Here is a 26,655-nt window from a genome sequence, read left to right on the forward strand (position 1 = left end):
AAGTCTCTTAAATGTAAACAAAATCAGACCAAATGATTTTCCTTTTTTTCTGATTCAGTGTGCCTAACCCCAATTTCTAGGCTCCTGCAACTTACAAGCACAAGGCAAAAGGTTTCTTTCCAAATACCTGGTTCAATGACGACTTCTGAAGTCTGCATGATGTGAAAATTTATGGGAGGGACTGTTTGTGCCTACATGAGATTCAGAAGCTCAGAGATTCTGTTTGGGTGGTTAAAAAGAAAAATTCACAGTTATCACTAGTTCTAAGGTCAAACCCGAGGTGTACTGAGATAGACGAACAGTGAGAGATCCGCGCTGCCTAGCAACACTGACCACCACACAGTTTCATCGAAGCATCTTCCCAGCCTGTGACTGCTGGAGTTCATCTCTTTCAAGAAAACGTTTTACGGTGAACTGACAAGGAAAAAAAAGTTTAACCTTTTTGTTTGTGTTTGGGAGAATAAGCGTGTCACAAATCTTACTGCGGCCCCCCCAGATTACACAAGTCAGGATGAACACTCAAAGCAAAGAGAAAATAAAAAGTTAATGAGTTAGAATTTTTTTCAAGTGGTCAGAAAACAATTTCCATCACAACAACGATACTATATTCTAATTACAACGAAAAATACTCATTTTCATTTTACGAATTCTGTACATATTTATACAGTAAATATCCTCTCAGAATGGCAGGGCGTTCTTACAATAATGTTGTTGAAAGAAAAATAAAGCAAAACAAAGACCACCCAAACAGCCTTGATGTTAAGGTAGCATTTGGTCAATCATTTTCTTTCAGATGATTCTTCAAAAAATATATATATATTTACACTTTGTACACAGTGACAAGATCTGTCCAAGCTGCCAGCCATAGCAGCAGTTTGGCCTTCTTTTTTCCATTATTTAAAAAATATCTTCATTCATTTAATAAATACAAAAATGTTCTCTCTTATTTTACAGAAAATCAACAAAGGAAAAAAAATTATAAACTGACTCACGGAATCAAGTATTTCAATGAATTTTTAGTGCAAGTTAATTTTCCCTTAGCTTTATCCCTAAGGAAGTCTTCTAAGTACATTCCTTGTTCAGTGGTGTCTACATTTCAGTATGTACATGTGTATGTGTACACACATACATACACATATACACACATATACATATATACACATACATATATACATACATAAACATGTGCATACATTTTATATACATATATATGTGTATAGTATATATTCATTTCATTACACTTAGAGGGCCTGCCCCTTCAGACAAATAAGGCGGTGGCCAGCACAAAACACCCTCCAGTCCGCTGGTGAATTCTGTAATCCCCCTCCCCTCCTCCCTGCTGTCCCCAAACTCCCCCCCCCCTCACTCTGCACACTTAAGCCATTTGACCTTCCTGCTATCTGGCTTCAGAAAAGAAGAATAAATCCCTAATACCACTTTCCTCCTGCACTAAAGTGCCATTGATTCACCAATTTGCGCCTCTATCCCATCCCAGCCCTCCCCCAGAAAAAAAAGCTCCATCACTGTGCCTTTTCAAAAAAGGAACGCAGGTAGGGTTTTTGCCCCCTCTGCATCTCTTTCCCTCTCCTTAGTTCATCCACTTTCGGCAGTTGACTGCTCCACAGTGACACGGAATCTTATGCTGGTCGTCCTCGAGGTCGAACTTGTAGTCATAGCACAGCTAGTAAAAGGAGAGGAAAAACTGTTTGATAGAAATCCTTTTTTTCTTTTAGACACACTTAAACAAGAACTTCACTTTGCACAAATGTGTGTGAGAGGTTTAACGGGCATGACTCAGAAATGGTGGGATTCATACGCAGTATAAGGGTATCCGGGTAAACTAAAATGTTCGGGTGCTCTGTGTTAGAATAAGGGAGTTTCGGCCACTGAAGTGGTCACGTTATGTGTCTCATACATGGTGATTGCTCTGCGCTTGTTTCGAACGGTACACAATATAAGGGGACATGTCCCACCTCTTCTCCTCTCTGAATCCGACGGTTGGAGCTGATGATGATTTTGTGGCCTTTTTCAAATGTCACCGCCTCGGCAGTGCAGTTAGGCGCACAGGAATGGTTGATATATCTGCAAAAAAAAAAAAAAAAAAAAAAAGATTGTTGCAGAGCACTGTCAGCATGATATGAGGATTTAGTACAACTGTAAAATATGTGGTAATACTTTATATTAATCTTTTACCTTATAAAAGTAGCACTTGACTAAGTGGTAATAACATTGTTACGTCCAGGTAACTAATGTGTAAGTAAACTGTGAGCTATAGAAGCTAAGAAGAACTTACAATAAAGCAGAAATTAAGATCTTAACTGAGGAAACTACATCACTAGTCCAGCGTTTCACACACGCACCCACACATGCAAAAGGATGACGCCCTGACGCATGAGAGGCATGGCCAATCCCTGACCTGGACATGTCAGCTTAGTCCCGCCCACTGCTCAAAGAGAGGCCTATTACACCTAAGAGCAGCTTGCTGATTGGCCAAGCTGTATGCACCCAATCACATCTGCTGAATGAAGGACCACCAATCAGCCGCAATGATTTTTTTTCCCCCACGCACTGAGGGCCGCAGGGAATTGAGGCAGCTGCCGAGGGGGAGGTGTGCGTTACGCTGAAAATGTACACCGCTGCACAGCCCTAACAGCTCAGTCTCTTCTGCTGCCATGACACCCCCCACCCCCGCCCAATGCTGTTGGCCCGTTCGCCGAACACGGCGGCTCCTACCTCGCCGGGCCTCCTGTGATGGTGGCGTCGATGACGTGTTCGCTGTCGATCCGGAACATGTACACCCCGCGGTTCTGCCAAATCAGAGACGTACACGTTAGACAAGCTACTCTACGTTACATCATCGTCATTTAGCAAACGGTTTTATCCCGACCAGCTCACAGAGGTTACAATTCTTACATGTTATCCATTTATACAGCTGGGGCGCAGCAGTGTAGCACAGTGGTTGAGGAGCAGGACTCGTAACCGAAAGGTTGCCAGTTCGATTCCCTACTGGGGCACTGCCATTGTAACATTGGGCAAGGTGCTTAACCTACAATTGCCTCAAGGAAATATCTAGCTGTATAAATGGATAACATCGTAAAAACCTGTGATTGATGCAAGTCGCTCTGGATAAAAGTGTCTGCTAAATAATGCTGATAATGTAATATGCAATGGATGTTTCCTTGACGCAACTGTAGGTTAAGCACCTTGCCCAATGTTACAATGGCAGTGCCCCCACAGGGAACCGAATCAGCAACCTATCGGTTACAAGCCCTGCTCCTCACCACTACACCACACTGCTGCCCAATATGGCCAATACTATGGGACACTATTCAGGGACAGAGCAACTGAGAGCAAGGCACCTATACTGATTTACTAATGTCAGAAAGAGGAACTATTCCACCACTGCAGTAACTCAGCACAGAAACTCTGCTGCCCTTATTTCACATAAGGATCTTTTCATATCACAATCATACCATAAACACAGTGGATGCAGTACATTACACTCACTTCGCAGGCCCTCTTACCCAGAGTGACTTCCAGCACAACAGAACAGAAATGTATCCATTGCAGTTGAAAGAGCAACAGCGTCAGACCAGGCTATGGATGTCCTCACACTCTGAATATGCTGCTTCCCCTGTTTGTTTAAGGCACCCGGTAGCACCTGACTCATTTCTGACGCCTTGCGGAGCTTGTGAAAAGCACGCGGGACGCACTTCGTATCTCTTACCTGCGACTCGTACATCTTCTCCTTCCTGTTTGCCACCTCGTTGCGGATGATGGTCCCGATGTACTCGATCACCATGGTGTACTTCTCAATGTCCTTGGCAGCGTACAGCCCCAGACCCTGCAAAGGCCAACGGAGTCGTCCGCGGGGTTACTTTTGAATGCCAGCGCCTGTGTCCCCGCCTCTGTTGTGACATCACTCATTTTATAATATATGTTTGTATTTCTCTTTTCCTTTGCCTCAAATAAAAGGGCAACGTCTGTCTTAGTCAGCCTTAATTAATTGTGCAATTACTTGCTTTAGGTCAAATAACAATGCATTACTCTGCAATCATGACATTAAATTGAAAAATGAATTATTAACAATTTGGTGGAGGTACATTTTAAAAGCAAGATGAACAAATTGCTTTTTTAACACCTTGCCACCACACAAATTTCTTTTTCAAACAACTGACTGTCAAAGATCAGTATTTGGCTGGAACAAAAAAACATGCAGAGTCTAGTTTAGCTCACACCTTTCTCCAGTGTGACGTAGCAAGCCTGTGCTCTGCACCTGTACAGCTGAATATTAACACTTCTGGCTGTGTCACAGCTCAGATTCAAACCTGCAACCTCATTGGCTGTGAGGCTAGACCACAAGCGACTATGTCACAATGCTGCACTTATGTGAGGGCTCAGGCACATCTGGCTCACTGGCCAATCAGGTTTCAGAGAAGCATGGATACTGCACGAATAAGAGAAGAGAATGAAGGGAAAGCGGAACATGTGAGATTTCACTCTGCTCCAAACCCGGTGAGCTGGCCCTTTTTTTTGACTTATTCCTAAAAGGAAGGTGTATATACAGGGTACACTTGGATGAGATGTCATCAGTGTTCAAATATTGGACAGCATGCGATTAATCTTCTTCAGCGTCACAGCCGACTACATGGAGGAAAAAGCCCTCCTTAACATGATTTGCTCAGCAGACAACCTTATCCAAGCACAGCTCATACATCTTACCATTTTCACATACTGTCCGTTTACCTAGCTTCATAAGCGCTGAATCGGTTCAGGCTAAGCACCCTGCTAAACTGTACAGCAGAAATCCCAGTACCTAATCGCTACACCGCCTCACAGTAAAACTGCCAAAACTCCAAATCAAGCGACACACAAAAAGATAGGCTGTTTGCTGATTGGTTGGATTCGGAGGGGTCCCGCCCACCCACCTGGATGCGCGAGCGCGCCAGGTACACGTTGCTCTTCCACTCGGTCTTCATCTTGCGGTACTGGGAGGACTTGGAGTGGACAAACTGCTTGCTGTAGGGGGCGCTGATCTCCCCCGTCACGGTGCTCTGGAAGGACTTTGAGGAGCTGGTGCTGGTCAGGGTGTGTGGCCTGCAGGGGTGGGGAGGGACCGGTACACAGCAGAGAGACACCCTCAAGCTTTTGCCTCAACCCGCAATGGATATCAAAAACGTGATTGGACGAGGACATGCATGAGAGTAAGGGAGTGGGCCCCACCGCAGCGGGGGGAGAGGACAGACAAGAGGTGAGGCCGGAGGCTGGAGGCTGGAGGCAAACAGTGTACAGGCACAAAAGGAAACCCTCGACATCGAAGGCACCACAGAGACCACGCTAAAGGGCAGAACATCATTGATCTAAAGTGTTCCTAGAAGGCTACTGTGAGCCACTCATGAAGGGGTCTGTGCTTATTTTCATCATATGTCCAGAAAGACTGATGTTTGGTGCAACGCTGTATTCACCACCCCCCCCCCCCCCCCATGTGAAACAAGGTGCTTCATATTATGGTTCCCATTTGAGTAGGCTGTCTCAGATGGATGCAATGATGTTACCTTTTCTCCCAATGTCAATTCATCTCTATGTATGTATATCGAGCAATATATACAGGAATGAAATCAGGAACACCGATCTTTTAGTCGCCTATCTGGGAAGTGCTATCTGTTGCATACTGTCTGCTCCTACCTCCTGTTTACTTCAATTTTCACCTTCCCCGGTGACAAACTGGTAGAATGGTGGCAATAGTGTAGTTTCATTTTATTCCGTCTTTATATCAGTTACACTGATCTCCCATCAGCAGTTATGATACGCACCGCATGGAAAAATGATTAATGGATTATTGCTTTTATTGAAGCATATTAGGAGCACTTTGAGGAACAGAAAATGGAGATGGGGAAAAACGAAGGAGAAGCATCTGGGGTGGGGGTGGGGGGCAGGAAGACAGGAGTCGCAGGATAGCAAGACACGACAAGGGGGGAGAGGGGGGAAAAATCAAATTTAAAATCATACAGAATACCTTAACACAAACCTCTTGACATGGGAGCTGGCCTTGGGCTCGGAGCGGGCGCAGCCGGTGGGGTTGACGGCCAGCGGCAGCTCCATCAGGGGGTTGCGGCCGTAGCGGAAGGTGTACCTGTCGCACGCCTCCACCCCCGGGAGCTGGAACATACAAGCAGGGGGGCGCTCAGGTGGGGGCCGAATGGGGTGCATCGCCAGGTACAACGCACACACATTACACTGCATTACTGTCATTTAGTAGACACTCTTATCGTGAGTGACCTACATATATTACCATTTTATCCATTTATACATCTGGATAAGTACCTTGCCCGAGGGTACAGCAGCAGTGTCCTAGCGGGGAATCGGACCGGCAACCTTTTAGATATGAGCCACTATGCCACACAGCATTACATTACATTGATTTAGCAGACACTCTCATCCAGAGTGAATTCCAGCAAAAGAGAACAAAAGTGCATCTATCATCCAAGTTAAATTAGCAACAGCGTCACCCGGGTAAACAACACTCCCAGACCAGTGAGCGTGAGCATAACACCATTGAAGCACTACCACAAGTTAACTTGTGCTAACCTGAAACTAGACAGCCTAGAAAACTAAGGGAGGTCAACCACATACAGCACCATATATTGCACAATCAGAAAATCACAGTAGCGCCAAGACATTACATGACAATACATTACTGTCATTTAGAAGACGCTCTAATCCAGGGCAATTTACAATGTGATCCATTCATACAGCTGGATATTCACTAAGGAAAATGCTGATTATGTACCTTGCCCAAGGGTATAGCAGCAATGCCCCAGCGGGGAATCAAACCAGCAACCTTTGGGTTACTAGCCCTGCTACTTACCGCCACATAACACACACTGCACAATACTACAGGTAAAATAAGCAACAATAAGGTACACATGACATGGACCTCACTTAGGGGCTGGAACAGTTAGGTGTCCCAGTCCAGCCCAGGTCTAAGAGGCTTTGACCGGGCCTGTTCCAGCTCCGCACCCAGAATCACCCAGAATCACCCCTTTCCAGCACAAGGCTCTCGGGTGATGCTGGGAGGAATAACTCAACTTCAACTCAACTTCGACACTGACGGAGGTGATCAAAGTTAGGGCTGCCGCTACCGCTAAGCCGCGCTCGGCTCATTTGCATTCCCTTCTGATTAAACCGAAGTTTTCACCTGAGGAACAAAAAAAAAAAAAAAAAAAAAAAAAAACTTCATTCTCATTCACAGGCAGCGCGACCATAAACGCCAAAACGGAAATTACGGCCCCACGTTACACCTCCCGAAACGGCACACGGGGGAATTCGTTTTACACTCTTAAATGTCTTCCGCCGCTTAACCTTAGACTGAAAAGGGCATTAAAAGCTTTCAGCAAATCAATCACAGTGCTGGGTAAAAATTGAGTGTCTCGGGAGCATGGAACTATCCTTACTGTACAGCTCTCTGAAGTATGAACTTCAGTTTTTGGAACTTTTCACTTTTTTTCTTGCTCATAAACATCACATCGGATGCTAAAAAGACAGACCTCTGTTGATATCATACAGAGGGGCTGCTGAATCAGTATCCAATACGGATGGGATACACATTAGATTACACTGCTGTCATTTAACAGATGCTCTTTTCCAGAGTGACTCCAAGGTTTTTACATTTATACAGCTGGATGCTTACTGAGGCAATTCTGGGTTAAGTACGTTGCCCAAGAGTACAGCATCAGCACCCCAGCACAGAATCAAACCCACGACCTTCCGGTCACTAGCCCTGCACCTTACCATTACGCCACACTGCTGATCCATTAGTGGATGTGAGCAGCTCCTGCTCTAGGTTTGTGTCCGGGAACACGGCGACAGCGGAACCCGCTGGTTCAAACGCAAACAGGCGGCAGCGGCGATCCCTCTTACCGACTCCACGATTCTGGTGACGGCGGAGACGGTGAGGCCGAACAGGTCCTCCCCCTTCAGGTACGCCGGGAAGAGCTTGAGCGTGCCGCACTCCGCCCTCCGCTCGGCTACTGGCTGCAGCACCTTGTCCCAGACCCCTGCGCAACACGGACAGAAAAAAAAAAAAACATCAGGAGAGGAAATGAGGCCTGAGACGGCCCGTCTCGTTAGCCGGATCCGGCCTTCCCTTTCCTGTCTCCTCAATGGCAGTTAGAGTTTCTCTGTTCCTCAGCAGTCTAAGTTTTAGAGGTGTATAAATAGACTGTTATTACTCATACGATCCTTTTAATTCCCCATCTTTAAGAATATTTTGAGACTGTCTGTCGGCTTCATGACTGAACTGGGAGCTGTGAGAAAACCCTGACACGTACACCTTCTCAAAAAAAAAAAAAAAAAAAAAAAGCATGCAGGTCACTGGACGCACAGCTACTGTCTGCTCTACAACGCTCAGTTATAGGAGGCCACATTCCATCTGTTGGAAGGGTTCCAGAATCCCCCACTTGGTTTCTTAATGGTTACGTTGATCGAACCAACAACCTTTCAGTTACGAGCCCTGTTCCTTACCACTATGCTATACTGCCACCCTCTTTACCGCCCCTCACCTGAGAACCGAGAGGTGCCTCACCTTTCGGGGTGGTGTCGGTGAGCACCAGCTCCTCGTGGCCCTGCTCCAGCACGCGGATGCTGAACTCGGGCCGGCCGTCCTTCTCGTCGATGCCGCAGAGGTAGCGGCAGCGCCGGCCGCCGTGGCGCATGCTCCAGTAGATGCGCGTGGCCTCGTAGCCCACGGGGAAGATGGCGGCGGGGGCGTGGAAGGCCCGCATCTGCTGCGGCAGCAGCTGGCCGACGGCGTGGAAGATGAGGCTGCCCACCCGCAGGGTGTGCTCCCGCTCGCCGCGCCGCACCACCCCCGCCAGCTGCCGCACCTCGTCCCGCTGCACGTAGACGCGGCGGAACACGGCGAAGTAGCGCAGCTCCTGCTCCTGGGCGCACCCGCGTGGCCGGTGCTGGTGGCACAGCATGGTCTTGTCCTTGAAGAAGGTGCACTGGGCCTTGAGGGCGCAGGTGAAGTGGTAGACGTTGGCGCAGCGCAGCCGGTGGCAGCCGCTGGTGGCGCCGGTGCGCTGGCAGTAGGCGCAGCGCACCGACAGGCCCCGCCGCAGCGCCAGCTCCACGTTGATGAGGGCGCCCGCCTGCGTCTCGTACACCTCGGTGGACCACAGCGCGCAGTTGAGGTGCACCCACAGGTCCACGTCCAGGTTGAGCAGGCGGGCGGGCCCGTCGGTCACCCCGTCGCCCTCCTCGTGACAGAAGCAGCACCGCCGGAGGTCCCGGGGGAGCGGGTCGGGCCGGAGTGACGCCCCCAGCTTCTGCAGGAGCTCGTCCACCTCGTCCTCGGCCGGCAGCCGGGGGGCGCCCTTCGGGACGAGCACCTGAATGCTCCACTTCCTCCAGCGAGAGCCCTTCCAGCGTTTTCCCTGTGGGCGGGGCCCCTCGTCCGAGCCGTTGGCCACCGCCCGGGGGCGGGGCTTCAGCTTGACCGTCACCTTGAGTGGGTCGGGCTTGGGCTCTCCCTTGGCCTCGGACGCGGCGGAGGGGAAGGAGATGGGCGGGGTGGAGGGCGGGGACTCCTTGGGCTGGAGCTGGGCCAGGCAGTGCACATCCAGGGCGGACATGTTGTTGCTGTACTGATGCTGGATCTTAGAGGGGCTCTCCTTGGTGGCGGAATCGGAGGGGGCACACAGACCGTGCTGCAAAATCGGCAAGAAGGGAAAAGCTGAATGCAATAAATGCTATCTCTCCAGTTTAATTTGCCTCAAGTGTGAGCGTGACTATCTAATTATCTGACGTGGAACACAGCAACCCGAAACACGCACCTCAGTGCTTTTCCTGGGCTTCACTGCAGCTCTGAGGAGTGAAATGATCCCATAATGTGTCTTTATCCCCATCAATGGAATTGCAGCAGTAAAAATTTCCATATAACCTCTCCATACTGTACCTGCTGCTGTAATCCCTAAGGTTACTAATCACTCACACACTCTACTGTTAAATTACTGACGGGCACACGTTCAAAATGCGCTGAGGTCGCCTTCGGTTAACCCTATGGCAGATCAAGCAACAGCCGCTCCCACCCTGGCCGATATGACAACATATACTTCCAACCGCAAAATCATTTTCCCGACTTTTGTTTTACATATTGCACTGGAAAGATCTCACCACTGCAATCCATTTTGCGCATTTTAAATATTCTTCTAGAATTTACAGATCTCAGAATAAGGTTTGCTGTCAGGTGTACTACCTAAGGCTTCCTGTGTGTACATCTGCCTATGCATGGCCTTTTAAAACATTACAGGGAAAAGCCATTAGAACAGTTTGCAAAGGGTCTCCCCTTGTTGAGGCAGGGACTGATGTTCCAGTTCTCAGCCCACTCCCCAAAAAAGCCAATGTGCACCCCAAAAAACAATCACGGGGTGTGTCCAGGCCGTACCTTGGTGTCCGCGGCTTTGGGCTGCTTGGCGGTGGCGTGCAGCAGGAAGCAGTTGTGGCTGCAGAAGACGAGGCTCCCCTCCGCTCGGCCCCGCCCCTCCGCAGAGTCCTGGCGAGGAGAGAGAGCGGGCCAAACGTGACACCATGTTATTTACGTTATTTACACGACTCACGCGCTCTCTGCAGAGGCCCATATCTGCAGCGGCACACGCATCATCCGTTTATACAGCTGGACATTCACTGACATTTAAGCATTCGGCCCGAGCGAACTGCTGAAGGGTACGCCCACACACCCACTCGGGAGCGGAATTGAACTGGCAACCTCTGAGCTGTGAGACCTGCTCTTTAACCACCTCTGCTCCAGGAGAGGAGAGAGAGAGAGAGAGAGAGAGAGAGAGAGACTGGGGGGCGAGAGGGTGGGGGGGGGAGAAAGATGGAGAGGGAGAGAAAGAGGGAGAAAGAGAGAGAGAAAGAAATGAGATGAGAGAGACAGAGTGAGAGACAGCAAGAGAAAGAAGAGATGAGAGACAGAGACAGAGAAACAATGAGATGAAAAGACAGAAAAAGAAAAAAGAGAGAAGATGAGAGAGACAGAGAGAGAGAGAAAGAGACAAAGAGAAAGAAAGAGATGAGAGAGGGAGATGGACAGAAAAAGAAAAAAGAGAGAGCAAGAGAGTGAAAGAGACAAAGGCAGAGAGACCATCATCCGCCTCCATATCGCTATAAATTATCACTGAAATGCAGGCCGGGTGACGCAGGAGGAATCAGAGATCAAAGCCTCCTTCCGCACAAACCTTTGTTGATGCCAAAAGGAGTTATTAAATTTACATATCGCAGGCACATCAAAGGTACCTCACTCCTGAATTACCTGAACTTCAAGGGCTTAACCGTTTGCGAAACTCGAGCTGCCTCCTCCCGCTCGGGGCCCGAGCTCAGCTCGCCTCGTGTCCTGACTTCCCTCCTTCCACTGCTCCTGAAGGTTAACCCCCTAATTGCTCTGGGACGGCGCGGTACGCTTGGCGCGGGGCGGATTTGCATAATCACAGAGCCGCCCCGCTCCACGCACCCCCGAGAGTAACCCTGGAGCCCACGCTTCTGAAGCCCCCCCTCGCCCCTGCTGCCCTGTTCACGGCCTGCTTATGTAACCCGCCCCTTCCAGAGGGGATCGAATTACACACGGCTGGAGGGTGGAGCTTCGCCGACCACACAGTGGGAGGGGGCTTACAAATTGCTGTCAATCAACTTTGTATGAACCAATCGGAGGCCTTTGGCTCTCCACAGCACTGGTGCCCATGAAACCTCACTCTAACTAGCCATCACGATTTTTCACATAGATTTTCACATAGTTTCATATGGATACATATTAAACTAATTGCTCAGCACATGCTCTTACCCAGGCACTAACAAAGCTCACATCTAGCTCACCAATTACCCGTTCATTCAGCTAAAGGTTCACTGAAGCCAGCCACAGGAAATAAAAGGGCCGTTCTGTCCCACCTGCAGCCATTAGTGTGCAACAGAGGCAGCTAGAGAGATGAAAAGGGGCCTTTTAAAGGATATGCCTTTAATTCATCTCATCGTGTGAGCGACATATGGGAGGGAAAAAGGGCCAAGGACATCTCCCTCATTATGGGGAAAATAAAGCAAAGTTGTGTTAGACTGTACTGCGTCGTGCCGAAGCATGAAATAGCAGGGGCATACCTGGGAGTCACACCTGAAATATGTCTACTACAAGCACAACTGCTTAACCTTAAGCTTCAGTAAAATACTGCTCTGCGTGAAAGGACAGGATTTAACATGTGCTGTAGGTCACTGTGGATAATGGTGATATATGGTGGTGAGCGTATTTGACTTCTCTTAGTTCCTCTAGGGTGTCTAGTTTCAGGTTAGCACAAATTAACCTGTGGTAGCGCTCAAATGTGGCCTCGGGAGTGTTAGCTTGGTCTGATACTATTACTGCTGCTCATTTAACTTGAATGGATAGACTTCTGTTCTATTGTGCTGGGAGCAGATAAGAGTATCTGCTAAAGGAATTTAATGTAATGTACTGTAATGCCTTGTGGCACAGTGGTAAGGAGAAGGGCTCATAACCAACAGGTTGCTGGTTCAATTCCCTGCCGGGGCACTGTTGTTGTACCCTTGGGCAAGGTACTTAACTTAACCCACAGTTCCCTCAGTAAATATCCAGCTGTATAAATGGATAAAATTGTAATTTACTGTATGCTGTACAGATAACAGCATCTGCTAGATGACAATAATGTAATGTAATGTAATGTCTGCCAGGTAAATGGATATGGTAAAGCAGCCATGCAGGGCCAAACAAGGCCTCTCAGGTCCGCTGGCGGTACCTGTGCAGCTCCGGGCAGGTCCTTGGTGGACTTTCGGACTCCGTTTCCCAGAACCACCACTTTGCAGTGGCAGCACCACTGCGGCCTGAGCTCAGGGTTGGCCTTCCCCAGTGGGTAGTCACCTCTGACCCCAGCTGCACCTGGAACACAGACACACACATCAGCTAGCGCACCCCTGACACGCCCCGTCGCCCAGAGAGGACAGCGCAAGGTTTCTGCCAAAAAGACACATCACTCACAAAATCACTTAGCAGTGACAAGGCCGTCGGAGAGACCTTCAGGACATCTTTTCGGTTTAGGTTCAAACTCCAATGATTGAGAGCTCTCAAAACGCAAACACTTCATGCTGTCACAAAAATATGGATTCCTGTGTTGATCTGAAACATTGACAGTGTTGCCACTTTAATTTTTGTTACTTTCAAAATTTCTTTTAAAATGTTGTACTGTGCAGTGTTCATATTTCTTTAGTGGCTGGGGCATTGTTCGATATTTAATCATTTTTACATGAACCAAGATTAAGTTCTGAGGTCCACTGCATACAAAGAAAGTTATTCTGATTAGAAATCAAGGCAACTGAAGATTATTCTTTCAAAGCACTCAAAGAGCCTTAAATCTCGTTTGGACATCCAGGCTGATTGGCTTTACTCATTAAACAAGATCTGACACCAAGGACTTAAAAGCAAGCTGTTGCGTGCTAACGAGCTCCATCTAAAATTGTCACTCGGTTAGGATTTTCTGCGTTATTAATAATAATGTACGTCTATATCCCTCACCAGCAGCCTTCTGCTTCAGACAGAGGGTGCTGTCCAGACACCGAATAATCATTTAAAAAACACTTAAAAGGGATTAACTATTTAACCCTTTCGCGTGTACGGTCACACCGGTGTGATTAGCCGTTTAGTGTGTACGGTAAAACTGGTGGGATTGGAACACTAGATTGAAAAAATTCTAGCTAATTTTAGCTTTTAGGAAACAGCGATTTAACGTTAAAAAATATAGCAAATGTGGCAGTGAAAACTATGAGAAGCTTAATAACGCTAATGAAAACACAACAAACCATGTAACGTAACACGTGCTACATAGCATAAAATAAGTTACGTGCAAAAGGGTTAGATGAAATGTAATATCTTTAATCTTTAACATATAAACCAAAAACCAAAGCATCTAACAATGGAAAAAAAACACAAAAAATGAAGTTCCATTAAAGGCCACACCCAAACACCCAAATGACCAATCCCATGAGGTAAACATCAAAGGCCTGCCCTAAACCCAGAAGCACTCTGAGGCACATGCCATCCCCCCGTGGAGTTTACAGCAAATGGGGGTGCTCCTCTGTCTGTGCTCACCTGTGGAGGGGAAGAGGAGCTGGGACTGCATCATGCCGGGGGGGCCGGGGGCCCTGAGGATGGTCATGCCCGGGTGCCGGGGGTCTGAGCCCGGGTGCGAGGGGCCTCGGTCCGGGGAGCTGCTGACTTCGTAGCTGCTGGGGATCTTCACACACAGAAGGTCCGCCACGGCTGCCACCACGCCCGGGATGTTCTGCATCACAGTCAGAGGGCTCGGTTAACATGGCAACATCAACCCCGCAGTGTAGCATAGCAGTTAAGGAGCAGGACTCATAACGGAAACGTTGCTGGTTTGATTCCCTGCTGGGGCACTCCTGCTGTACCCTTGGGCAAAGCACTTAACCCACAGTTGCCTCAGTAAGTATTCAGCTGTATAAATGGATAAAATGTAAAAACTCTAACCTATGTAAGGTGCTCTGGATAAGAGTGTCTGCTAAATACCTATAATGTAATGTATGGTTCAGTTTCCCCATCACCTCCAAACACACTAACCCATAGGTTCGGGTTGGTTCCTTGTTGCCCCCCAAAATAGAGACCCAAAAGCCTGGGGAGTCCGAGTCAATCTCCCCTGCCTGGGTCATGATGACTCAGAGATCAGGACCGTCAAGAGGCTCACCTACTTGGCTACCCAAAAACTGCATCCTGAGCCCCATTCTGAAATGAAAGCCTCAGCAGACAGTACCCCAAAGTCCTCCACTCCAGCTCCACCCTCGTAGTCACTCACCTCTGCTGCAGCTGGGTTCAGGGTGATCGCTATGGAAACCAGTCCGGTTCTGGAGCAATTCGGAGGATGCCCAAACTGCGACCCGAAGAACACGCTCTGTGGCTCCATCTTCACTTCCCTCTGCCGGGCCTCGGATCCTAAGCGACAAAATGAGACACAATGCTGCTTGAAAATTTTAAAAAATCTTTATTAAATGCATATTCATAAATGCCCACTCATTGGTGGCTTGGTAATACACTGGTCTCTTTTCCTCTTAATGAGGAACTTTCAATTCTTTGATATATCCGGCATGGTAAAACAGGCTGGAAGTGAGGATCTTTAATTAGTCAGCATATAAATAAATGAGTTCCTTCTAACCAAAATATATACTCCCCATACTTTATTTTACTTATGTAGATCCATTATATTTCATGTTTTAGTAAAAAAAAAAAGTTCTTCAATATTCGTTTTGTATAATTTTTTAAAACTTGCATATGAAAATTGTTTGCTTGTTTATGTGAAATTTGCTTTGGCAATACTGTGCATATGTGTGGTCATGCCAATAAAGCCCGTCTGAATTTGAATTTGAATTGATCAAATGCAGGGCCAAAGCTCACTGACAGCAATTCCACAGACTCCAGCCAAAAGTCAGATCAGACTTAGCAGGCATCCATGACACTGTGCCTCAGAGTCATTTTACTGCAGTCATCTAAATCCAGCTCCTCACAGACCAAAGGAGGGGGTCACTTTCTGGTTTTGGGGTGCCCACCTTTCCCGCTGGAGCTGGGCAGCATGGGGATGACTGGGGAGGGTGCGGGGGAGGGGGGCTCCTCCTTCACCAGAGACAGGTCCGGGTAACGGCTGATCTCCATGCCGACCACACTCTCAGGGGACGAGGAGGGGACGAAGCTGTCAGGGGTGTCCCGGTCTTCACAGTGTTCATGTCCCCTGTGTGTGTCACAGAGAGAGAAAGAAGAGAGATGGTGTGAGAGGGACAGACAGAGAGAAACGGAAAGAGAGAGGAGTAGAGAGAGATAGACGGCATGAGTGTAAGAGACAGAAAAAGATGCAATAAGCGAAGCGGAGAGGGAAAAGGGTGACAGAGTGAGAGATGGAATGAGAAACAGAACAGAATAAAAGTGCATGAAGAGAGAAAGATGATATAAGAGAGATGGAGAGACACAGAATGAGAGAAAAGTAGAGAGAGAAAGATGAAATAAGAGAGAGATGGAGAGACACAGAATGAGAGAAAAGTAGAGAGAGAGAAAGATGATATGAGAGAGAGATGGAGAGACACAGAATGAGAGAAAAGTAGAGAGAGAGAAAGATGATATGAGAGAGATGGAGAGACACAGAATGTGAGGAGCAGAGAGAGAGAAAGATGGTGTGAGAGTGAGAGATGACGAGAAATAAAATGAGAGAAAAGTAAGGGGAGAGAAAGATACCATGAGAGATATGGAGGAACGATGAGAGAGGAGCAGAGAGAAAGCTGGCACGAGAGTGACAGATAAAGACAAACACAATGAGAGACATGGAGACAGGAGTAGAGAGAGAGAGAGAGAGAGAGAGCAAGAAAGGCAGAAGAACAGAGAGCCTCCATGGCTGGACCCCTGAGTGCAATTAGGAAATGACTGCGAACTGGGAAAAAAGCGTAACCGGCACCTGCTGAATGCGTTTCGCACAGGGAAAGCAAGTCACAGAGAGTGGCACAGCCAGAGAGAGCGCGAGAGAGAAAGAGTTAGATCCTTCACACTGGGACCGTCACCTGAAGGGCATTCACAGACGGGACCAACCTGAGTTCCTCCTGGTTGTTGTGGGGAGGCGTAGGGAGAGAGGCGGGCACGTCCACGCTCTTGGGCCCCTGAGCGATCGCTCGCGCCAGAAGGTCTTCTGGTCTAAACGGCGTCTGGAGCTGCTTGGGCACAAGGCTTTTGGTCACTGTAGGGGGGAGAAAGAGAGGAAAAAAAAAAGAACAATTTACTTATGTGGTATAATAGTCATGCAACATTTACCTTCTTTATGCTGTTTATACCACATGCAGCAACCAGCAAAATGAAACAGAACCTGATCTAATTCAGTGTTTCTTGGGAGTGATAAAACCAGGACCTTACCATCATGGCCGCCCATGACCGCCGCCTTCCTGGCCAGCTCCTCCGTGGTGGCGAACCCGTTCACCATCTTCTGCCGAGCCACGGGGGGTGGGGTGGGAGGCAGGGAGGCCGGCGGGGTGGGGGGGTTGCTCAGGTTGTTCTGCTGGAGAGGGTAGAGACAGAGCACACCGGTGAGCAGAGGGCAGCCACAGGGAGCAGGACACATCACGTGACTGACAGTCGCACACTAATGACACCGCAGTGCTCCTTTGCTTAGCAGATAAACTTATCCTGGCTCACTTACACACCACGCATTTCACGCGTTCTCCAATAATATGGGCAGCTACATGCCGAAGCACTGTGCTATACTGAGATATAGTGTATGTATGTGTACTTGACGTCCCTTAGCTTTCTAGGCCGTTTAGTTTCAGGTTGGCACAAGTTAACTCGTGGCGGTGCCTCAACGGTGCTGTGCTCCCGCTCACTGGTCAGGGAGTGTTGTTAGCCCAGTCTGACACTGTTACTCATTTAATTTGGATAGACACACTTCTGTTCTTTTGTATGAAAAGTCACTCTGGATCTCTGATAAATGAATGCAATGTAATGTAATGGTAACAGCCCATTACTCAAACCTGCAAGCCCAGTTCTGAACCGCTACGCCACGCTGCTGCTCTGACCGGAGAGGGAGGATGCACAAACCCCATGATGGGTGGAGATACCACGCACAGCCAATCACAAACAGACTCTGTGCAACAAAATTCTGATTGGTTTGAATCAGAGTGTAACTGATTCATGGTAGCTCCGCCCACTTCAGGGACAGGGAAGCCTCCGTTCCAGAGCTCGCGGGCCAGCCGGCGCTGTGGGCAGCCGTACCTTGTAGATGAGCTGGGAGTAGTAGTCGGACACGCCGTCCAGCGATGCGCTGCCGAAGGCGCCGGACAGCCGGCTCTCTCCATTCAACTGGCCGCTGCCATAGGGGGGGAAGTGGGCAAAGTTGACCCCGATCATGGGCTCCATCAGTGGGAGGAGGGACAGCTGCTGTGTGGGGGAGGAGGGGGAGGAGGCGGAGAGTCAGAGGAGGCAGAGAGTCAGAGGAGGCGGTCCCGATGCAGCTGCTGGTCAGTGATAACACGCCCCCCGGCCCTCCCAGCCCAATGACTGAGCAGTCACTTTCCAGAGGCTCCTCCCTTCACTGACTGGGCTACTGAGTTTCTATTGGCCAATTCACTGCAAATGGTAAAAGCTGAAAAATGTACTCGCCGAGCTTTTCACCAATCACCTCACGTTTCTCTCCTGTTGTCTAAGAACGTGATCACAAGATTACACAACCTCACAGCTCCTTTGACATTTGTTCTGTGCTGAAAATATTCAAATAATGTTCCATCATGTCTTTTGCCCCTTTTTCATGGGGAGTCCTATGCACCCATATTCATATATACATAATAATCAGAATTTAAAAGTTGCTGCGTCTTACTTCTCTGAAAAATTTGAAGGCTATGAGGACCTTTTCCTTTGTTAACCGTTACAATATAATTATGCTCCATTTTCAATTTAGATCCTATTTATGTCTCCCAGGACTTCCATCAAATGCATTTTCAACTAATTATTCCTTACCAACACGGCAATTAACGTTTAATGAAAGTAATTACTTATCAAGATGACTGAAATTAAATGGGTAGATTAATACAAAAAAGCAACTTTCTGTCAGAATATGAAAAATGCTCGTTTAAAACATTCATAATTGCACTGCCAGGCAAACTGATGTTAAACGAATGCATGGTACCCTTAACAGGCTTCAGACTGCACACGGTTCAATATTTACTTTGAGCAGCTACGTATTTTATTACTTTGAAAATATTCCTTTCCTCATTTGAAAGTAAGCTATTTTGCAGATGTATTTGTTCTCCAACCGTCACTAGAGCTGCTCAGGTTGCACATAAAGCAGAGCCTTTCACTGTTAGGGAAACAATGTACTTATTTCATCAGTAACAGTAACAGTAACAGTAATTTCTTTGCTGCTGCAATACTTTGTCACAGCCATTTAAACAGAAACGAGCCACTGAAAAGTGAGCCTTCAGGAACTCTATAATGAACGTGCCCAGCACGTGCAGTCAATCACCAACTTGTCTGAACCAATCAAATGGGCTGTGTTCTCCGCAGCATCAAAGACATGATTGGTTGGTATCAGTGAGTCACTGACAACATGCGACAGCCCCTCCCATTTTGTGGCTCATAAAGGCTTCCCACTCCCATCACTGGCTATAACTGCCCCTGCCTGGACGTCATTGGCTGGGATTTGGTCACTGTGCCACGGTCTGGATCTACAGCTGGGATAGGGTACGATATGTGCACCACAGACAGGTGACATATGTCAATAAACGAAGGCATTACATGGACGTCACCTTGGCTGGTAAGCCAGGTGTCAATCAGGTGCTACCTGGACAGTGACTAAAACCTGTGGGACTCTGGGATTTTCTTTTAAGCCCTGGGATGGAACTGTCCTTCCCTGGTGCAAAGAGCTTAACACCGCGATCGATGCGTCCCTGGTGACTCAGTTTCAGCTCACCGGCCTGCATAACACAAGCGGCCCACATCAATGTCGCTAATCCATTGAAAATGCTTTCTTTCCTTCTCTGCATTAATTGTTCACCGAATGGCCAAACTGACCAAACGAATAAAACCCAATCCGATCCTTTCTCCTGAGCAGTTTTTATAGCCGCTGAGCATCTGTGCACTACGGATAAGACAAACCAACGCAACTCGTCTCGGGGGGGGGGGGTTCCGCCCGCCGCGTGGCGTTACCTGTTTGAGCTGAGTCATCAGCGTGTCGGTGCTGGAGAAGACCACCTGCCGCTCCTCCTCCTCCTTCTTCCTCTTCTTGTAGCGGGAGGCGGGCTTCTCGCTGCTCTTGGGCGCCCTCTTGGTGCGCTGCTTCTTCTTGCCCTGCTCGGACATGGCCCCGCCCACCTGCCTCGGGCTTCCCGCCGGCTGGGCGTCGGCAGCCGCCTGCGGGACACAGTTAGACCGTAAAGACTGCGCTCTCTTCTTTAAGACTGGAAAATCTGCGTTTAGCTAACCGAGGTCACTCTAGAGAGTGCAGTTTGCCCTGTATGAACGACAGAGAACGTGTGGTTAACTGATGTCAACTTAAAGAACACTCTTTAACCTCCCAGGCTGGAAAAATCTGTGTTTAGCTGCTGAATTCACCAGCACCACCCAAGGCTGTTTGAATAGCGTAAATGTTTCCCTCACAGAGCCTGAGACACCAATAATATCTATGAAAAATTATCAATGCCCAATAAAGGGGACGATAACATCTACAGTTACAGCTATATCAACACCTAAAAAAAGACATTAAGAATGTCAGTTTGCAATAATTTATGCTCGTTTTTTTAGCTAAAAACCTTTTAGTTTTGAGGTCTAATGACATCAAAATCTTTATTCCTCCTCTGCTTTGGTACTGCTATGGCTAGCGAAGACAGCATTCAGGTGATGTTAAAGATTAATTCTTTCAGCACACCACTCCTCTTTGTACAGCTCCTCTGGAGTGTGAGATGGAGGCAATATGAAGAAAAATAAGTATATTCATGTTACCGATCCATGAAATGCCTTTCAAAGAAATGCAACTCTACCTACCAGTAACCAAAATTCAGATTTTCTCTGTTAAATGCCCAATTGTGTGAGGGTCAGGAGTGTGAAAAAAAATACAGACACTCAACATTTGTCACAGGAAAAAAAAGGGAATAATTATATTATGACATCATGCACTACTCCCCCCCCCCCCCCCCCCCCGAATGTCACGTGTCTGGTCTGCTTTATATTTTTATATTTTATGTTTCCATGCCAACAGAATACTCCTACCCTTTTGATTCTGCAGTGCGAGCTTTTTTTGGGTGCAAAATTTCTGTGTTAACAGACAATAAAGCATTATCTTATTTCATCTGATCTACAAAAACAGATTTGGATGGATTTTCTGCTGTGCTTACTAGACCAAAACTTAAATTTGATGTTTGTCACAGGGAATTATTAAATCAATTTCTCATTTAAAAATATACGTACTAGTAATATTTGTTGCTGTTACTGTTTTTAGTTGTTTTTCATTAAAGATAAATGCCAATAATGTAATGAACTGTCATCATTTTAGATATAATCAACATAACTAACCAAGACAGACTTGTTTTTGTCAATGTCCTCCTTTTAACATTCTCAAAATAAGCATATGGTTAAGAATTTAAACTTTGACAATTACGTAATTTCCAATTTTGCACTTGTTCCGAAAACATTGTTTGCCTTTTCAGAGTGCACAGGAGGTCACCTCTCCTAACTGTGCAGAAACATGTTTTCCACTCCTGGCTAGCGCGTATTTCCTCCTGTGTTTCTGGTAGCCTTTCCCAGGCCAACAGTAGAAACTGTTTTTTAGTGAGTCAGACGTTTGCTTTAAACCGGAGGAGGAGATCGATGCGCAAGAGCAGAACGGGGAACTGAGTCATCCCCTCACTCACCCCAGCGGGCTCCGTGGGCGTGTGCCGCTTTTGCAGGGCCCTGCCGTCCGTCGAACCCTCGTCCTCCGAGCGAAGGCCTTCGTCCGATCTCTGGCGGGGTAGCCCCGCCGCGGGCGCGGCACCCTTGTTCTTCAGCAGGTGCTTGAGCAGCTCGTTGCTGGACTCTGCCCCCTTGGCGCAGTGGGCGGGGCTCTGGCCCGCCAGGCGGGGCGAGACTCCCTCCTTCCCCTCCTCAATCTTGACCACCCCTGTTCCCATCCCCTCCTCTGTTTTCGGGTCCACGGGTCCGCGGCAGTCGCTGGCCTCCGTCCTCTCCAGCTTGATGTCGCAGAGGGGTTCCTCAGCCCTGGGGCCGCCGGCGGGCTGAGGGCCCAAGGCCCCGCCCACGCCACTGCCCCCCGCGAGCTCCCGGGAGGGGTCCTCAGACGGGTCCTGCTCCCCGGGGTGTGGGGCGGTCCTCGTTGGGGTGGAGGACGTGTCGGACACGCAGGGGGTGAGTGGGGCGGTCAGGTCCGAGTGCGGCGTGGAGGGCGTCTTCACCGACTCCGCATCCTCGTCCTTCTTCTTCTTGCGGTTCCTCTTCTTCTTGCCCTTCTCCTCGGGGATGATGTTGGAGTACAGCTGGATCAGCGACTGGCCTGACCCCGGGTAGCTTGGGGGAAGGGGCATGGACGGCTCAGCCCCGAAGGGCGGCCCCTCCCCAGCCCCGCCCTGGGGTATCGCGCCGGGCCCCCCGAACCCCCCCGCGGGTCTGGGCTGACCTGGGGCGAACCCGGCCCCCGCCATCATGGGGTTTTTTGCCCGGAAACTGGGTCCCATCTCAGGACCGAACGGTCCGTTTCCCTGCATGGGCCTGCGTTCCCCTCCCTGCATGTAGGGGGCGCCAGAGAAACCCGGCTGCATGCTCTGCTGCTGCTGCTGGGGGAACATCTGCCCCTGCTGCTGCTGGTTCTGGGGCCTCTGCGGCTGCATGAAGTCGTGGGGCAGGTCCGAGTTGTAGAAGGCCATCTGGGAGAGCGGCTCCCGGTTGGCGTCGGCTCCCAGCATGCTGTGCTGCTCCATCTCCAGCCGCTGCTGCAGGGCACGCTGCCGCTCCACCTCCTGCATCAGCTGCACCCGCTGCCGCTCCTGCTGCTCCCGGAGGCGCTCCTTCCTCTCCCGCTCCTGGAAGCCCTCGCTGAAAGGGTTGTTGTCGTCGAACTTCACGTGCGGGGCGCCACCGTTGCCGTTGCTGTTACTGTTACCGCCAACGCTGCTGCCACCACCGCTGCCCGCCGGGGGTTTGGCGCCCGCCATCGGGTGCTGTAGGGGCATCTGCGGGGGCAGGTGCCCGGGCATCCTCGGCCCGCTCATGGGGGCGGGGCCTCCCGGCTGCCAGCCTGCCGTGCCCGGCATGCGGACGGGGTTGGGCTGGCCCATGTGGTGCTGCATCGGCATCATGTGAGCCATCATGGGCGGGGCCCCCGGCATCATGGCCGCCTGGGGCTGCATGCCGGGCATCATGGGAGGCTGGAGAGCGCACTGCTGCTGCTGTTTCACCCGGTATTCCTCGATCAGCTCAGCGTGCTCCTTCTGCTGCTTACGAATCTTAAAGGAAAGACAAAGAAATAATACTCAGCACAATAAAACAAGAGCACTTTAGCTGGAAACACTAGACTGATGTTAACATTCATAAGATTCAGGTGAAAGGGTCAAAGGATCTATTCCACTTCAGGGAAATAAGGGTATTAGTTATCTTAGTATGATATAAGTGTATTGCTTTTAAAAGTTAATTGTTAGAGAATATATTTCTACTTTATGTTTTCATTTTAGCACTGATTTTCAGATTCATTAGCAGTCTTAAATCATTTTTTTCTGGGCTTTGTGTCTCCATTCCTGTTATCTGTACCGGTTGCACCTGTATTGTGCTATTGTGTAGTGTGCTTTGTGCATCATGCTTTATTAGCATTATAAGTTGCCCTATATTAAGCCAAAAATACTCATTTACAAGCTCTACATTCATATTTATAAACACTTCTGTACCCTTATTTATCTGCTTATGAAGGCAATGTGTCCATCTACACAATACCCCTTTAAACAGAGCGTCGCCAGTTCAACAGAACACAATGACACGTAAACCCCCATAAATCTGCTCCCAGCCATCTGCGAACCAGAGCGGGCGAAAGAAGCGCTGGAAAGATATCAAGGTTGTACCGGCTGTATGAAAAAGGCCTTGGGACAAATGTTGACAGAGGGAAGTACAGGATCTGAAAATGTCAGGGTATAAATTCATCAGCGGTGCTCTCCAGGGCACCGGGCTGGAGCGGGGGTCTCCCTGCGCTCTGTCACCGAAAGGTCAGAGGAGCCGGGAATCATGTGAGGAATAAACCAATTTCCACCAATTGGGGGGGAAGGGGGGGGGGGGGGGGGGGCAAAGTACGATCTGTAGGATTTATGTTTTTTCCCTGGATCCTACAGCAAGGAACCTTCATCAGAAGTAGCAAGCAGTTCTATTACAGCGAAACAACACTGCACAGTTCCTTGTTAAAAACTCTCTTTCTCCCTCTCTGTCTCTCTCATGTCCTTCTCTCTCGTTTCTCCGGTCCCTCTTTCTTGTCTCTCACTCTCTCTCACTCTCTCTCACTCTCTCTCCTGTCTCTCTCTCCTCTCTCTCTCTCCTCTCTCTCTATCCTGTCTCTCTATCCTGTCTCTCTATCCTGTCTCTCTATCCTGTCTCTCCTGTCTCTCCCTCTCCTGTCTCTCTCACTCTCTGTCTCTCCTCTCTCTCCTCTCCGTCTCTCTCTCCTGTCTCTCCGTCTCTCTCTCTCTCCTGTCTCTCTGTCTCTCTCCTGTCTCTGTCTCTCTCTCTCCTCTCCGTCTCTCTATCCTGTCTCTCCGTCTCTCTCTCCTTTCTCTCTCTCACTCTGTCTCTCCTCTCTCTCCTCTCTCTCTATCCAGTCTCTGTCTCTGTCCTCTACATCTCTCTGTCCCGTCTCTCCGTCTCGCTCTCCTCTCGTTCTCCATTTAGCAGAGCCTCATGCTTCATTACAGGCCGAATCCACTCTGTTGTGCAGATCATCCTAGTCATGATGTGACACATTAGCAGTTTTGTTTTTCCCCCTTTATAAGGGGATTACTGGGTAAATCTGCAGGGAAAAACAATATCCAATATGCTAATCGTCTTCAATTACCAAGTCTGCAAACGCCTCGGCTTGTTTTCCAACCAAACAGAAAACAATTTAATGAAATACGGTTGATCTTGATCAGCCAAAAGACCATGCAACTGCACTGGCAATGATAATAAGGACAAAAGCTTTATTTGGAGTGGAGCTTAAGCCGTGTGGAACGCCGCCCATGCTAATTTCATTAAAGCCATGTGGAGATCTGAGGCACTCGGCACGTCTGGAAGTGGTATTAAGACACTGGGACAGGCACACTCTCCCCTGTCACATGACCACACCAATATGGCACCACTGAGTTTAAAGAAAGAAAAAAAACCACAAAACAAAAAAACCACATAACCAGCTCTGGAGTTGCTCAGTGGTTAAGGTGCTCACCTAGAGCACAGGTGGAGCTGTACGGCCTAGGTTCGATCACAGATGTGTCATCGGGCCGATGGTGACAGCGCACAAAGGCAGAACAAACTGGCTTTGTTCCACCTGAGGTAGGGGTGGGAATGCCAGCAGCTTGCTTGTCTCATCACTCTAAGGCACCCTGTGATTCATCAGGAGATGCTTGGATGATGTCAATGAAGTAGCCCCTATCCTCCAACGGGCGCCCACTCCACTCTGTGCTGTGTGACTTGGAGTGCAAAGAACAGCCACTGGCTGTGTGTGAGTGTATCAGAGCACTGCATTCATCTTGCCCCAGGTTATCACGGTGAGACGAGCCTAGTGTACAATTGGTGAATCCAAAAAAAGGCAAAAAAAGGACTAAATAAAAGACAAAAAAGCCCAACAGACCCTGGTCAGCGGTTGCAACTGCTTTGCCAGACTTTCTGCCATCTAAGGAAGGTAGTGCAGTTGCTTTGTGGTTGGGGGGGGGCTACCTGCTCCAGCTGCTTCTGCACCATGCTCTGCTGCTCCGTCACATGCTTCAGCTGCTCCAGGTCCTCCTCGGGGAACTCGCGTCCCGCCTTCTTGGCCGTGCGCTGCTTGGCCGAGAGGGCCTTCTTAGACTTCCTGTGGGCCCCGATCTGGTCTTCCAGAAACTTCTGCTGCATCTGCAGCAGCTGCTGGGTCTCCTGCAGCCACTCCTCGTATTGTTTCCTCTGAGCTTCGTCTGCAAGACAGGAGGCAGCGTGTTTGCCTGGGGTGAACAGAGCCACGGATGGACAGACAGCAGCCTGTGGACCTCCAGCACCCCGTGTGGGGATGACATGGGGAGTGTGGAGAGTGATTACAACAGGGTGCTTCAGAAATCATCCTGGGTTCTTTTCCAAATGTCTGGAAGACGTTTTATTACATATTTGCTTTCCAAGTTTTCTTTAATACACGTATACACATAAATAAAATAATCCACCAATTCTACATTGACTGTTTTGAAAGGACCATCCATCATCACCAGAGCTTTACTACACTGAATCTTTGGAGATAAACTTACTGACAAATCCAGGACCAAAGTTTGGAGGGGTCGGTCTCGCCACCTGTGGCTCCAACTTGCTATCCTGAAGCACATTTTTATGGGAAAAAAAAAGACAAAACAAAGGAATGAGGTCATGTTACTTTGTGCTGAAACGATGTACAAAGTGAGGACCAGAGAAGAGCAATCTATACCAGCCCAACAGGAACTGGAACAGCGCCTCCTTCAGGATGCTGAGCACCAGGCATCTGCTGAATCCTGAATACATGAAGTGAAGCACATTCAGTTAGCACATAAAGCCAAGTTTAATCAACCCAACAGTGAACAAAAGCTAATAGTGTTGTGACGGTTCCTACCTGTTCATGACCATGGGGGACATTCCCATTGTGCTTTGCACCATTACTTTGTTGATCCCTTTCAGGGCGACCATCTTTGCTTTCATAATCGGGTCAGTGATGGCATCGAAATCTAACGGGACGCAGAATACAGTTTCAGCAAAAACTGAACATTCACCATAAAATAATTGTTTGGATTACTTCAAATATTGCTTCTTAAAACAATTTTTCATACGGACTTCACAAAAATTCAGAATTTTCCCAGTCTGATAAAGGCTCAAATTTTCACTCATGGATCCTCCTCAAAGGTTTCTGAAGTTATTCT

General features: G+C 48.7%; 1 protein-coding gene across 1 annotated transcript in view; it reads right to left on the reverse strand.

Annotated features, from left to right (window-relative positions):
* Window positions 1–1,173: 1,173 nt before the first annotated feature.
* The window catches only part of kmt2ca (lysine (K)-specific methyltransferase 2Ca), a 133,263-nt gene continuing 107,781 nt past the window's right edge, over window positions 1,174–26,655 (reverse strand). The window contains exons 40-61 of the mRNA XM_036520305.1: window positions 26,352–26,463; window positions 26,190–26,253; window positions 26,017–26,080; window positions 25,463–25,695; window positions 21,436–23,022; window positions 19,736–19,939; window positions 17,807–17,971; window positions 16,955–17,096; window positions 16,637–16,781; window positions 15,613–15,791; window positions 14,865–15,001; window positions 14,141–14,333; window positions 12,795–12,934; window positions 10,448–10,555; window positions 8,585–9,710; window positions 7,921–8,057; window positions 6,017–6,159; window positions 4,929–5,097; window positions 3,728–3,844; window positions 2,734–2,807; window positions 1,974–2,082; window positions 1,174–1,681 (exon numbers count right to left, since the gene is read on the reverse strand). Coding sequence (XP_036376198.1) covers window positions 1,589–1,681; window positions 1,974–2,082; window positions 2,734–2,807; window positions 3,728–3,844; window positions 4,929–5,097; window positions 6,017–6,159; window positions 7,921–8,057; window positions 8,585–9,710; window positions 10,448–10,555; window positions 12,795–12,934; window positions 14,141–14,333; window positions 14,865–15,001; window positions 15,613–15,791; window positions 16,637–16,781; window positions 16,955–17,096; window positions 17,807–17,971; window positions 19,736–19,939; window positions 21,436–23,022; window positions 25,463–25,695; window positions 26,017–26,080; window positions 26,190–26,253; window positions 26,352–26,463 — 5,441 coding nt within the window. The 3' untranslated portion in view covers window positions 1,174–1,588. The remainder of the gene's footprint in view (window positions 1,682–1,973; window positions 2,083–2,733; window positions 2,808–3,727; window positions 3,845–4,928; window positions 5,098–6,016; window positions 6,160–7,920; window positions 8,058–8,584; window positions 9,711–10,447; window positions 10,556–12,794; window positions 12,935–14,140; window positions 14,334–14,864; window positions 15,002–15,612; window positions 15,792–16,636; window positions 16,782–16,954; window positions 17,097–17,806; window positions 17,972–19,735; window positions 19,940–21,435; window positions 23,023–25,462; window positions 25,696–26,016; window positions 26,081–26,189; window positions 26,254–26,351; window positions 26,464–26,655) is intronic.

Source organism: Megalops cyprinoides, chromosome 2 (assembly GCF_013368585.1).
Source record: "Megalops cyprinoides isolate fMegCyp1 chromosome 2, fMegCyp1.pri, whole genome shotgun sequence".
In the NCBI taxonomy this organism is placed as follows: Eukaryota; Metazoa; Chordata; class Actinopteri; order Elopiformes; family Megalopidae; genus Megalops; species Megalops cyprinoides.